General features: G+C 42.3%; 1 protein-coding gene across 1 annotated transcript in view; it reads left to right on the forward strand.

Annotated features, from left to right (window-relative positions):
• LEMD1 (LEM domain containing 1) overlaps window positions 1-14085 on the forward strand; it is a 33497-nt gene extending 19412 nt beyond the window's left edge. Inside the window, exons 4-5 of the mRNA XM_033093225.1 lie at window positions 12892-12968; window positions 13887-14085. Of these exons, the coding sequence (XP_032949116.1) occupies window positions 12892-12968; window positions 13887-14085 (276 nt within the window). The remainder of the gene's footprint in view (window positions 1-12891; window positions 12969-13886) is intronic.
• Window positions 14086-14424: the final 339 nt, after the last annotated feature.

Genomic DNA, 14424 nt, shown 5'->3' on the forward strand with positions numbered 1-14424 from the left:
TGTTGACTTTATAAATTAATTTGGAAAGAGCTGAATCTTTACACTGTTGTCTTCCTGTTCATGAACATGTTAGATCTTTACATTTATTGAAACTTCCTTTAATGTCCTTCAGCGAGATTTTATAATTTTCTCACTAAAGGCCATGGTCATCTTTTGTTAGCTTTATTACTAGGTAGGCTTTTAATTTTTGTTGCCAAATTTTGTCAGGAATATTATGTTTTTTAAATTATGTTTTAAATGGTTTGTTGCTGGTATGTAGAAATGCAGTTGACTTTTGTCAATAACTTGTTTTATAATAATGAACTCTTTGCAATTATAATAATTTTTCTGCAGATTCTTTTTAGTCTAATTTATGTACCTTTAAATTTTTTTGTTTAGCTATGCTGGCTAAGACCTCTTTATTATAATGTTAAGTAAGACTGATAATAGTAGGAATGCTTTCTTTGGTTCTGATTTTAGAGAAAATGCTTTTAACATTTTACCTTTGAGTATGATTTTTGGTGTAAGTGTTAGAAGACGACTTTTATCAAATTAAGGAATTTCCCACTCTATTCATGATTTGCTAGATTTTTTAAAGTGGGAATGGAGATGATCATAAGTTTTAACCTTTCTTTTGTTAATGTGGTGCAGATTATTTTAAAAGGCTTTTAATTAATTTAAAATCATTATTTAGGTTAAAAGAACACAATGTTTTAAATGAGAGCTTAACTAAATTGAGATTGAGGTAAAACCAATAAGGTAAGAGTCTGAAATTATTACAAGATCTTTTATTAACTTAATCATTTTAGTCAATAAAGGAATTTAGTCAATCAACTCAATACTAAAGGACTTTAAATCAAGAGTTTGTTCTGCCTATAAGCAGGTCACAACTGCCAATTTGCCAAGCCATTTGTAAAAATGTCTGGAGATATATATACATGCTTTTTTGAAAAAAAAAATTGCATTAATGGAGTGATTGGAAAATGCAGCACATTTCATTTAGAAGAGAATTTCATCCCCACCCCTAGGAGTGTCTGCCTCCTGACTCCCCAAAGTCCTACAGTAAGAAGTCCTAGAAGAATAAGAGAAAGAAGGGGTGGGGATCTCAGCACTCAGCACCCCTTCTTTAATTGCCCATAATTGTATGTGTCAGTTTATGACATTTTGGGCTAGGTTTAGATCTACATTGTGAAATACACACCTTGTCTAAATGCTAACAAATTTGTATTTCTTTATGGACAAATATTAATCATTTAGTCAAAGTAGATCATTTTTCAAAACCAAAATACATTTTTGATGAGTAATGATTTAATTAGAATACAAAATGATTATTGTTCTTTCTCACTCTGAATATTACTCCAGAGTGTAGTTAACTATCACACAGTATGACACAATATCTCCTACACAATTCACTCTTAGAGTCAATGTGATTCATAGGTAGGCAATAAGAATTAGCACAAAATAGTCTACCTGGAAAAAAATCTTTAAAAGTCAATTCATCTGAAATATTCAAGAAGACATCTGATGGCTACAATTGTTACAATTGTTACTTCCACAGGAAATTAACTAATGATTTGATAATTTATTAATTAATGAAATATTTTTTATATATTTTCAATGAATTCCCTCAATAGAAATATTACAAAACAAAAACCATACTCACTGAAGCCAGAATATTTGGGCTTAAATTATAGCTCTGCCTTTTATTAATTGTGTGACCTGGGGCAAATACTTTAACTCTGTAAACCTCTGTTTCCTCATCTATAAAATGGTGACTATAATGGTTAACTCCTAGAGCTGTTACCATGTTTCCCTGAAATTAAGACCTAACCGGAAAATAAGCCCTAGCATGATTTGTCAGGATGACATCCCCTGAACATAAACCCTAATGCGTCTTTTGGAGCAAAACTTAATATAAGACACTGTCTTAGTTTTGGGAAACACGGTATTAATACAAAGATTAAATGAAATGAAGCGTCTTGAATGCCCAAGACAATAGACATTCACAATGTGGTATTCTAAGGCATTTCCAGTAAAGCAGCACTATCATTCTGCAGTACAGCTTGGTGATTATGATCAGGGACTCAGAGGCTTCACTGCCAGGGACTCCTGGCTCCACCATCTCAACAGCTGTATGAAAGTGGACAAGCTCCTAAAACTTGCCATGCCTCAGTTTTCTCATCCATAAAATAGGCACAATAAAAGCACCTTCCTGATAGGGTGGTATTGAGGATCAAATGATTTTATTCATGTCAAATGCTTAGAGAAGGATACCTGGTACACAGGAAATGCTCTACGAGGTCTGACAATTAAGTTTGCGAACTTGTTTAATGATTTTGCTAAACTTTTTTGATATCAGAGGGATTATTCATTAGGAATTTGTACTAACTGGACAGTTAACTAAGTTTGCTATTTGGAAGTGCTGAAAAGGCTGTGTGAAAAAAACGAAAACGACCTGAACTTTTCGCCAACAATTCATGGCTCTTGCATCACAACAATACACCAGCCCACACAGCACTGTCTGAGGGAGTTTTTAGCCAGTAAACACATAACTGTATTGGAACACTCCCCCCACTCACCTGATCTGGCCCCCAGTGACTTCTTTCTTTACCCGAAGATAAAGGAAATACTGAAAGGAAGACATTCAGGACATCAAGGGTAATACGATGACAGCTCTGATGGCCATTCCAGAAAAAGAGTTCCAAAATTGCTTTGAAGGGTGAACTAGGCACAGGCGTCGGTGCATAGCTTCCCAAGGGGAGTACTTCGAAGGTGACCATAGTGATATTCAGCAATGAGGTATGTGGCACTTTTTCTAGGATGAGTTTGCAAACTTAATTGTCCAACCTCCTATACATGTTGGCTAGTATTGTAATGAGACACTCATTATATTGCCATATCTCGGAATTATTACACTCATTATATTGCCATATATTTTTAAATATGGCTGTGATTAGTAATATTTAGCTATTTCTGACTTCAATGCTAGGGGTGCATTGAAGTGGATGAAGTAGAGGCGACCACACATTCCCCACTCTCAGTTGTGAATGCTTTGTCCAAACAGCCATCTTTGCAAATTCTAGCTTTGGGAATAGAGAGAAAGGAGCAAAGATACTACATTTCTCCATGGTGCCACTTACCATCACTAAGCCATGGGTTTTAATGAACACCAATATTTTTACATTCCATTGTATATGGTGTTTATAGTGAAAACAATAAACGCATTAAAGGAATGTTCTAAAGATGAAAAATAAACCAACTACAAACATGCCACCTGACACAAAAACTAATTTTAGTCTTTGATTTCCCCCTAGTTTTTGTTAATGTACATATACAGTATGTTTTCACACAGCTGCTGCCACTGTGTACGTGCAATTCTATGCTGCTTCCTGTGTTTACTATTAATCAATATCCCTTTTCCCTGTTATATAGTTTTTATAATTATTATATTTACTGATGATGGCACAGTCAAGTTGATAGGCCATAATAACTCCTTTTTTTTGAAAATCAAACTGTTCACCTTTTACTGTAGAACTCTACATTTGAATGATAGTAAAGGAAATATATTATAAAAGAAAAGGAAATCAAAGACTTAAACCTCCTATGGCAGGAGGAAAGAGAGGGGAGAGAGTATTTGATTGCCTAAGAGCCATGAAATCCTATAATTTGATTTCACAACAGACTTCTACCCCAAATGCTTTATTTAACATTTCTATTTTTCAATTTAAGAGAATTAAAAAGAAGTTGCATGTAACTGGTACATGGAGGTGTATTATACCATTGTCTGCTTTTGTATATGTTTAAAAATTTCTGTAATTAAAGAGATTTTTAAAAAAGAATGTGCTTATAAAAATTTTTTCTAACATTTTTGGAAATAGTTTTAAGTATCTCTTAGTGAGCAGACCACCAGTAGCCCATGTGACACCTTGGTGAGAAGTTTTTTTAAATTTTTTAAAAAATTAGTTTCAAGTGCACAAAGCAACATACTAGTTAGACATTTAAACCCCTCATAAAGTGATAACCCGCCCCTCAAGCTACTACCCCTCTGATATCTTATACAGCTGTTACAATACCACTGACTTCCCTATGTTGTGCTCCACACCCCGTGACTATACATACGTATGTATTTAATTGTAATTGACATTCAATATTATTCTACTTCAGCTTCGGTGTATAGCGCATTGGTCAGGCATCTACACAGTCTGTGACATGATCCCCCTGATGAGTCCAGTGACCATCTGGCACCTTAAATGATCTTTACAACAGTGTTGATTATATACCCCTTACTGTATTGACTACCAATTTATATTTCTTAATGCCTTCACCCTTTTCACCCTGCCCCAACCCCATTCCATCTATCATCACCCTGATAGATCTAGCACCTACCTGGCACCACACCTAGTTATTACAATAATATTGACTATATTCCTTATACTATACCCTACATCCCCATGACTACTGTGTAACAACCAATTTATACTTTTTTTTTTTTTTAAAGATTTTATTGGGGAAGGGGAACAGGATTTCACTGGGGAACAGTGTGTACCTCCAGGACTCCTCCCAAGTCAACCTGTTGTCCCTTCAATCGTAGCAGTGGAGGGCGCAGCTCAGCACCAGGTCCAGTTGCTGTTATTAGTTGCAGGGGATGCAGACCACCATACCTTGTGGGAGTCGAGGAGTCGAACTGGCAACCTTGTGGTTGAGAGCCCACTCCAACCAACTGAGCCACCTGGCCACTAGGGGCAGGAGCAGCAGCTCTCATTGACTTCATTCTAGGTGTGGAGGGCACAGCTCACTGGCCCATGTGGGAATTGAACCAGCAGCCCCGTTGCCCAGAGCTTGCGCTCTAACCAACTGAGCCACCCATCTGCTCCAATTGTACTTCTTAATCCCTTCCACTTTCACCCATCCTTAACTCCCCTCCCATCTTAAAGAAGTCCCTCTAATATTCCTTGTAATACTAGTTTGGTAGTAATGAAGTTCTTCGGCTTTTTCTTATCTGGGAAGCTCCTTATCTGTCCTTCAGTTCTAAATGACAACCTTTCTGGGTAGGACAATCTTGGTTGTATATCATTGTTTTTCATCACTTGGAATATTTCCTGCCACTCCCTTCTTGCCTGCAGTTTTTGTTGAGAAATCAGCTGACAGTCTTCTGGGGGCCTCCTTGTAGGGAACTAACTACTTTTCTCTTGCTGCTTTTAAGATTCTCTCTTTGTATTTAACCGTTGGCATTGTCGTGCAGGGTGTCATGCGGGGGTCTCTGGTCCCGTTCCCCACATAAGAACACAGGACATGGTGAGGCCAAAAAGGACCACCACGGAGCCATAGATAGGAGAGTGATACCACTGTAGTCTCACTGGCAGCTGGGTTGGAGACACAGGAAGCAAGAGCCACTCAATCCTCAACCTGCCGTCCACTATTCTGCCAAACAACCAACCCTACTTGCTAACTGCAATCTGCCGTGCTAACTGCAATCCGCTCTTGCTAGCTCAGCCACCATCTTCTTGCTAGCCCCCATTTTTCTGCTAGCATAGCCATGGCAGTTATATTAGTGGCCAATGGCTCACTGGTTACAGCTGATGCCCAACTAGCCACAGCTGATGGCCATCCAATCACAGTTGATGGCCATTTACTACCTGAGCCAGCACCTTTCCATGTGAGGCTGAGAGCCTGGAAACTGCACTCCTGGCTCTGTCCCCACACTCCACCTCTACAGGGTCTCGCCTCACAATATACGTGACAAGCATCTTCCACGAGGGGGCCTGTGCGAGGAGCCTGGAGGTAAATTAAATATCCTGGACACAGCCAGGCTCTCTGGGCACAGCCAGGGTTTCTCAGGGCACCACCAGTCCTTCTAGGCATAGCCAGACTTCCTGGGCTTCTTAAGGTACCACCAGTCTCCCTGGGCACAACCAGGGCTTCTCAGGGCACCGCCACTCTCTCTGGGCACAGCCTGACTTCCTGGACACAGCCAGGGCCTCTCAGGACACCGCCACTCTTTCCGGGCACAGCCAGACCTCCTGGACACAGCCAGGGCCTCTCAGGGCACTGCCACTCTTTCTGGGTTTTCACATATTCTCGATGGCGGCTGGTCGAGACACAAAAGCAAACATCAGCCATTTCCACTACATGGTGGTACGTTCCCAAGCAAACAGTCAAGGGGTCCATTAAATTAAGGATGGAGCCCATTCCCCATAGTCCACAGTCATTCACCAGGGCTGTGAATTAACCTCACAATGTGTGCCCTCTCCGCAGGGTGAGGGCTCCAACTCCTCCCCAACCTGGGGGTGAGGGCCTCAGCAAGCACTTCCCAGCCCACAGGGCCGCAATGACCTTCGCTCTCTCTGGCTTATGCTGTTTGGGGAAACATCCACATCTTCCCACCCCTCTGGGGTCCAGCTCTCCGGCAGCTGCTCCTCCTGGTCTTCCTGAGACTAAGAGTTCATATGCACAAACTGCTCCATCTCCTTTTGGAGAGCTTTGGCCAGCACTGTACCCTGCTCGCTGCACCATGTATCATGCAGGGTGCCATGTGGGTCTCATGCGGGGTCTCTGGTCCCGCTCCCCACATAAGAACACAGGACATGGGGAGGCCAAAAAGGAACACCCACAGAGCCATAGATAGAGGAGTCATACCACTAGTCTCGCTGGTGGCTGGGTTGGAGACACAGGAAGCAGGAGCCACACGATCCTCAACCCGCCATCCACTTCTCTGCCAAACAACCAATCGCACTTGCTAACTGCAATCCGCCATGTTAACTGCAATCCACTCTTGCTAGCTCAGCCACCATCTTGCTAGCCCCCATTTTTCTGCTAGCATAGCTACGGCAGTTATATTAGTGGCCAATGGCTCACTGGTTACAGCTGACGCCCAACTAGCCCCCGCTGATGGCCATCCAATCACAATTGATGGCCGTTTACTATCTGAGCCAACACCTTTCCACGTGAGGCCGAGAGCCTGGAAACTGCACTCCTGGCTCTGTCCCCACAGGCATTTTAATTATGAGGTGTCTTGGTGTTGCCCTCTTTGGGTTTAACTTATTTGGGACTCTTTGTGCTTCCTGGACTTGTATGTCTATTTCCTTCACCAGGTTAGGGAAGTTTTCTGTCATTATTTCTTCAAGTACGTTTTCAATTCCTTACTCTCTCTCTTCTCCTTCTGGTACCTCTATAATACAAATGTTGGTACACTTGATATTGTCCTGGAAGCCTCTTCAACTCTCCTCAATTTTTTGGATTCTTTTTGCTGTTCTGGTTAGGTGTTTTCTGCTACCATATCTTCTATATCGCTGGTTGGGTCCTCTGCTTCATCTAAGCTACTGTTGATTCCCTGTAATATATTCTTCATTTCCATTATTTTATCCTTTATTTCTGACTGGTTCTTTTTTATAGTTTCATCTCTCTGTTGAAGTTCTCCCTGGGATCACTGAGCAGTCCGCATAACCAGTGTTTGGAACTCTGTGTCTGATAGATTGCTTATCTCTGTTTTGCTTAGTTCTTTTTCTGGAGCTTTGTTCTGTTCTTTTATTTGGGACATGTTTCTTTGTCTCCCCATTTTGGCTGCCTTCCTGTGTCTGTTTCTATGTATTAGGTAGGGTGGCTATATCTTTCGGTCTTAGTAGAGTGACCTTATGTAGTAGGTATGCTGTGGGGTTCAGTGGTGCAGTCTTTCTGGTCACCTGAACCACATGCTCCAGGTGTGTCCCTTGTGTGGGTTGTGTGTGCCCTCCTCTTGTAGCTGAGCCTTGGTTGATAATTGTACATCAGTTGGAGGGACTGACCCTTGGGCTCACTGGTTGTGAGGACTGGCCTTGACTACCATGGAAGAGTTGTTGTGCAGGGGCTGAGCCTATGGAGCAGGATCTGCCTCAGAGGACTCTGGTGTCTGCCCAATCCGCCCCATGGGTGTGTGGTATTTGGAGACAGCTGGGTGATGCTCCAGCTTGTTTTGAAGCTGGCCACTGGGGGCATCACCCCCAGGACCACGTTGGAGGGGATCCACGGAAGGTCTACCCCAACCACAGCCGGGGCCACCCAGCAGGAGCCACAAAGAAATCTGCAGATGGCTGCCACCCATGTTGTGCTTGGAAACACCTTGAGAGACCAAGGCTGGCTGCCGCTAGTGCCATGCTTAGGGCTGCTCAGCCAGAGGTACAGGACATGCTCAAGCCAGATGCTGCTTGTCTGGGTTCTGCAAACCTTTGAGAGACCCTAGGAAATTCTGCAGCTTGAGCCAAAGTAGGCGATCTGCATGAAAAAGCCACGGAAAGCAGCCTGGGTGTGCCCGAAAGTTGGATGGAGAGGGCTTCAAATCACCAGGGTGTGGCAAATAGGAGAGACTCAGACATGGTGGCTGTTTGTGTTAGCAATGCCGGGAAGGGGGAGGGCTCAACAAAGAAGTATCAGTCTCCACCAGTTCCCACGCCCAGGAGAAAGCCCCCTCTCCAGCCCCTGTCCCATGCCAAACAACTCAGTTCCCCACCATATGTCCCTGCTACCTCTCCAGCTGCTGCCCCAGTGCTGGAGCTCAGAGAGAGTGATTCCGTTGGTGGGTAAGTCCACACGCATGGTCCCTTTAAGAGGATCGCCTGTGAGTGCAGCCGCACTCAGTCTCACTCAGTCACAATCTCCGCTGGTTTTCACAACCAAAAATTATCGGGACTTCTCTCCCCGGCACTGGAACCCTGGGCTGGGGTGGGGCTGGCATCTCTCACTCCTCTAGGAGATGGGGTGACCCCCACAGCTGAAATAGCCCTCCTGATCTTTAATGGTCACACGTGGGTGTGGGACCAGCCCGTTCCCGTCTCTGACCTTCCCACCAGTCTGGAGGTGGCTTCTTCTGCATGTCCTTAGTTGAAAGGCTTCAGTTCAGCTTGAGTTTAGGTGATTCTCAATAATGGTTGTTTTGTAGATTAGTTGTAATTTTTTACACTGTCATATGCAGTCTGTTGTTAACCAAAATGTCATTATGCGGCCCATGACTGCACCTAAGAGTGGAATTGTTGGATCAATTTATAGGATTAAAATAGTTGAGCTTTATAGAAAACAGCCGAAGTGATCGTACCATCACATTCCTACCAACAGGGTATGAGAATTTCTGTTGCTCCGCACCCTCACCAACATTTGTGATTTCAGCCTTTTTCATCTTAACCGTTTTGGTGGGCATGTCGTGGTATTTCATTGTGGTTTTAATTTGTATTTCTCTGATGACAAGTAATGTTCAGCGTTGTTTTGTGTGTGTGTGAGTGTAGTGGCCATTTGTATATCTTTAATAATGTATCTCTTCCCGCTATTTTATTACTGAGTTGAAGGAGTCTTGTGTATTTTGGATATAAAGTCTTTGCCAGCTGTATGTTTTGCAAATAGTTTCTAAAACACTGTGGCTAACATTTTCTTTAACTTAATGATGTTTCTTGAAGAGTAGAATTTTTCAGTTTTGATCAAATCTAATTTATCAATTTTCTATTTCATGGTTATTCCTTTCTGTGTCCTAAGAAAACTTTGCTTACTCCCAGGTCAAGAAAATGATATGGGAGAGCTCCCTCACTATGAAAGTTCTAAGCCTCCCTCTCTATAGAAATTTTAAGTATCCTTTTCCCTAGTTTCTTAGCTCCTTAGCCCCTGGTCTTAATCACTCTTTTAATCAGTTTCTGAGTCCTAAACTAAAGATTGCTCATAGCCTAAATCACAGAATGTCTCCCACCCCTCCCGAATAACTACTTAAAAGCCTGTGAGATATAATCATTGTAGCCTAACATTCTCCCAAGCCATTCCAGACCTAACTCTTGGATAAACAAATGCCATCCCAGAAACCAAATGGGTCTTAATACTCCTCCAGGCTAGTCCATACCTAACCCCTGGGTAAAGTTAAGATAATTGGGCTTCAAGTCCTACTCCTGGAGCCAGCGTTTTTAATTTATTAACTAACGTCTGTCTGTCCACATTTAGGGGCCTTCAGGATACACATTATGTCCCAGCAAGGCTTCCAGTGTACCCCAACCAAGGCAGATATGAGACCCCTCTTTTTATTTAAGATTAGATAGGGCGAGAGTTTCGTGAATCCCTATTAGGTAGGGACAGCTCTACACCCTTCTCAGCTTGAAGCAGATACAGAAGAGACCTCCCGTTCCTCAACTTCCCACAGAGATTTATGGGGATCACATCTCTCAGGAGAAATAAGTCAGGCAGTTAGAGACAGGTAATAGGTTCTCTGCATTCTTGCACATCCAACACAATCTATGGGGAGCACCTCCTGGAGACCTCTCAAATTCTTCCCTTATCTGCCCTAACCATTAGCCACTGTGAGGAGACTGAAAAACCATAAATTAGACTGGTCCCACACAGTACAGGGCTACAATCTAGTTGTAATTTTGATGTGATTGTGAGAGAAGGTAAACACAGCATTTACCTATTGCTGTGCCATCTGGGTTGTCTCTTAGTGAGAATTTTTTTTTTTTTAAAGATTTTATTGGGGAAGGGGAACAGGACTTTATTAGGGAACGGTGTGTACTTCCAGGACTTTTTCCAAGACAAGTTGTTGTCCTTTCAATCTTAGATGCAGGGGGCGCAGCCCACCATCCCTTGTGGGAGTCAAGCAATCGAACCGGCAACCTTGTGGTTGAGAGCCCACTGGCCCATGTGGGAATCGAACCGGCAGCCTTTGGCGTTAGGAGCACGGAGCTCCAACCGCCTGAGCCACCTGGCCGGCCCTCTTAGTGAAAATTTTTAAAGTCCTTTTTCCTCAAGGGCCTTTGCTTCCCTCTTCCAGGAAATTGTTGTAGTGGTTTATACATCTTCAATGTCTACACTGGGAGTGGTGCTCCCTTGGTGCTCTTGTGTCATGCACAGCTTCCCACCATCACTAAACTGCTGTTGAGAACATCTTCTTTAAGAAGGTGGGGCAGGGAGTATAGGGGGAGGGGTGGAGGCCAAAGCTCTTTCATCATTGGTGGCCTTTCCTGGGATGGGGGTTGACCGGCAGTAAATGAAGATACAGCAGGCCATGCCCCCCCCACCTTTGGCTGAGACCATTGGACCTGCTGACACAGCACACCCTGTAGGTGATATTCCAGACTCACTAGGGTTATGTGCTCTATTGGAGTGTCCTGATAACACAGTTGCTAAGGCCAACCAAGGCTGTCCTTTTTCCCGGTAACTATGACTCACATGAGTGCCCATGTGTCTCATGTCCCACCCTCCATTACACCCTAGTCCCAACTATCTCAGTACTGCTGTCAAAACATCTCCTTTTGACTTTCCTTCTGGTTCTTGTTCTGTCCTGGTGTTGATTAGTCCTTTGCCTATCAGAGGTGAGTCCCATCTTCCTCTCATATTTTGGAGAACTCTCTACTTCCTGACTCCCTTGTTCATAGCCTACTGTATAGTGAGGCCTCTGGCAGCACGGTAGGTGTCAGAAAGCTCCTTTCATGTTCAGGGGTCTTAGAGCCCTTCTCTCCTATCCCCCAACCCCTCTCTCATCTAGTAGATGCCAAGTTAACCAATGACCTCGGGTGGTAGATATTGTGGCTTGATTAAAGAGAAATAGAATACGGCTCAATGAGATCCAACAGATGGTCTGATTAGGAATGAAGGAAGTCAGGGCAGAATACTTACAAATAACCATGCTCAGTGGTGAGCTCTTTAGGGCAGGGATGGTGTGATGGTCCCTTCAGAAATCCTCACAGTTGCATAGGGCTTGGCACTCAACAGCACACTACAAATGTTTGTTGAATGAATAAATAAAATACAGAATGTGTGTATTAGGGCTAAAGAAATACAGACCACACAACTGATCTGAGTGAATGAGAGTAATAAAGAAGACTTCTTGCAGGATGGAAATTATTTTAGAAACTGAAGGGTAGAGAGGAGTCTAGTGTAGTGATTCCAGCACGTAGCTCCATTGATAATACTGACCTTAGGCTAGTTACTTAAACTTTCTCTGCCTCAAGACTCATCATATCCAACACTAAACAATGATAGTGCCTACCAGATGAGGGTCGGGGGGTCTAGGAGGCCTCAGTGAGTTAATGGGTCAGTGGGGCCTGGAACTCAATAAATGGTAGTTAGCAATGTCACCTGACACCACATCTTCACATGTCTGGACATTAAAGACACTTGAGGATGATAAGGCCTGAATATTAAATAAGAATAGACAATCAAGGAAAACCAGGCATATAAGGAAAAACAGCAACACAAAATTAACAATAATTATCAGTATTATAATCATTATTACTAACATTTATTAAGTGCTTCCTATATGCCTAGACGTGTTAACCATTTTGCATGGATTAAGACACTTAATCTTTACAGCTTTATTTCACAGAGAGGAAACAAAGGCAGAGGGAACTATGCCTTTTCACTTTTTTGAAAAAACATGAAGGAAATGTTTGGAAAAAGAAAAAATGAAAGCATGATTGTCCCTATTTCTGTCCCTCATCCTGAACATTTTCATTTTCCTAAATTATTTTCTGGTCGTTGTTCATAGCCGACTTGTGTTTTTTTTAAATAACTTTATTCTTCATATAAAAATGACACATGTTCATAAAAAAAAGTTCCAAGCAATAAAAGTACAAATAAGAGCAAAATAGGGAAATGATATTTAAGAACAGAATGTTGCTTGCATCACTGGTGTGTTTAGTGTTCATGTATGAGTCATTGAAGTACAATATTACTCCACAGAACTTGGAGGTTTTTGCTAATATTGAATAAAGACAAACAAAGTTTGTGTTATGAAGTACTGAACTACCTGATGTACTAAGCTCTTTATCAGTCCTCAGCTTATATTTTTTTCTAGAATGAAAAATAAGGTCCTTTGTATAAGACATTAGAAACTGTACCATGAGGCCTCTTTTTGATAATTTGATATTATCTTCTTGATAAATTAATTCTTGATATTTTCTTTCTGTTCATTAGAGACCCAAGGCTTCCAGCACTAAACCAAAAGCCCAAGATATATACTGTGTGGATTATAAGTGTTCTAAGAAGACAAGGTAATATTTAGCACATGAAGAGATATTATTGACTATGTAACTCCTGGAAAAAAATTTCTTATTCTGATTTTTGTGAAGGGTTTGAGTCTGAAAGAGAATCTGTTAAGAAAGAAGATTTGTGATAACTCATAATTTCAAAGCTGAAAGGGATTTACATAATCTCTAGTTTATCAATTATGTGTAGAGATAAAAACAAGCCAGAGAGATTGAGGGGGATGCCAAAAGTCACCGTGAACTGAGACCAGAACCCAAGATCCCTGATCTGTAGTCATTTGGAGACATAGTCCTATTTGTGTCTTGGAAAATGGAGGGGGGAAAAAAGAAGGTAGTGGAAATAAATGCTCAAGACAGGCCATTTTATTAGTGAAAAAGTAAAGCTTTTTGGAAAGTTCCCTAACTTCTGAATAAACTTTTTTCAGAATTAGCTTTTCTCAGCCAATTTTCAGGATTAGACTAATGGAAACAAGACTCTCTCTAAAAGAAGATCCTTCGGAAAGTATCCTCTTGCCCTTTTAAATGCAAAGTAAGCAGATTTCAAAAGCTCTTCCCTTCTCCAACCTGAAAGGTGGAGTTTATACCTGTGAAGAAAGAAAGAAGAGGGCTTGTGTACTGATGCCCCATCCACTCTTACAAATCCTCAGTGAGACCAAGGGATCTGCAAGGCCCTGAGCCAGGCCTTGTGCCAGCAATCAAAGACATTGCAGAAGACATTGCAGAATAAGAAAATGCTTGGTGGGATTTTCTCAAGCTCACATTCTCCTGATACCCTGTTGAAATTAGCATAGGTTTTCAGTAATAGAGGGATGCTCCCTAAAGCCCCACTGGTGTTTCTTCCTTGCGCCCCAAGGCCCACACATTTTCAGGGGGTGCTCAGCTCCTAGATGTATACAACCCTAAGAGCCACTAATGTTTTCACAGGTCTGCCTCAAGAGCACCAAACACCAGATTCAAAACAGGTAGCAATACCGAAGATAAAGACTACTGCGCAGTAAACAGGAGTGTTGGGAGTGAGAACCTAGAAAGGTTCCCAGTTGCCTTAAAGCTGGCTGTGTTTGGCATCTTTATCATTGTGGTATTTGTCTACATAACTGTGGAAAAGAAGTCGCTCTTTGGTTAAGTGCTTTAGGAGCAGAGCAATGATTGCTCCAAGCCCTCCTGCTTCAAGAAAGAAGGACTGCTCTGAAGGGGGAGGGCCAGCCCCGTAGCCAGATAGTCTTTCCTTGCACTGTGAGGATCTGTAGCCAGGCTCAGCCAGGTGGAAGGAATGACGGGGAGAACCAGGCACTTGTGTCAGAGAGCTGGATCGTAGGGAATTCTCGGAGTCCTGTTGGTCATCATTAAAGGTGTTTCCACGTTGGGGCACACTTCTAAAATGAAACTGCGTGTTTTTCTTTTTAACAATAGTGACAAACCATTGATCATATTTTATTCACTCTTCAAATTGTATAGTCAACTA

The sequence above is a fragment of the Rhinolophus ferrumequinum genome, chromosome 22 (genome assembly GCF_004115265.2).
Source record: "Rhinolophus ferrumequinum isolate MPI-CBG mRhiFer1 chromosome 22, mRhiFer1_v1.p, whole genome shotgun sequence".
Taxonomy (NCBI): domain Eukaryota; kingdom Metazoa; phylum Chordata; class Mammalia; order Chiroptera; family Rhinolophidae; genus Rhinolophus; species Rhinolophus ferrumequinum.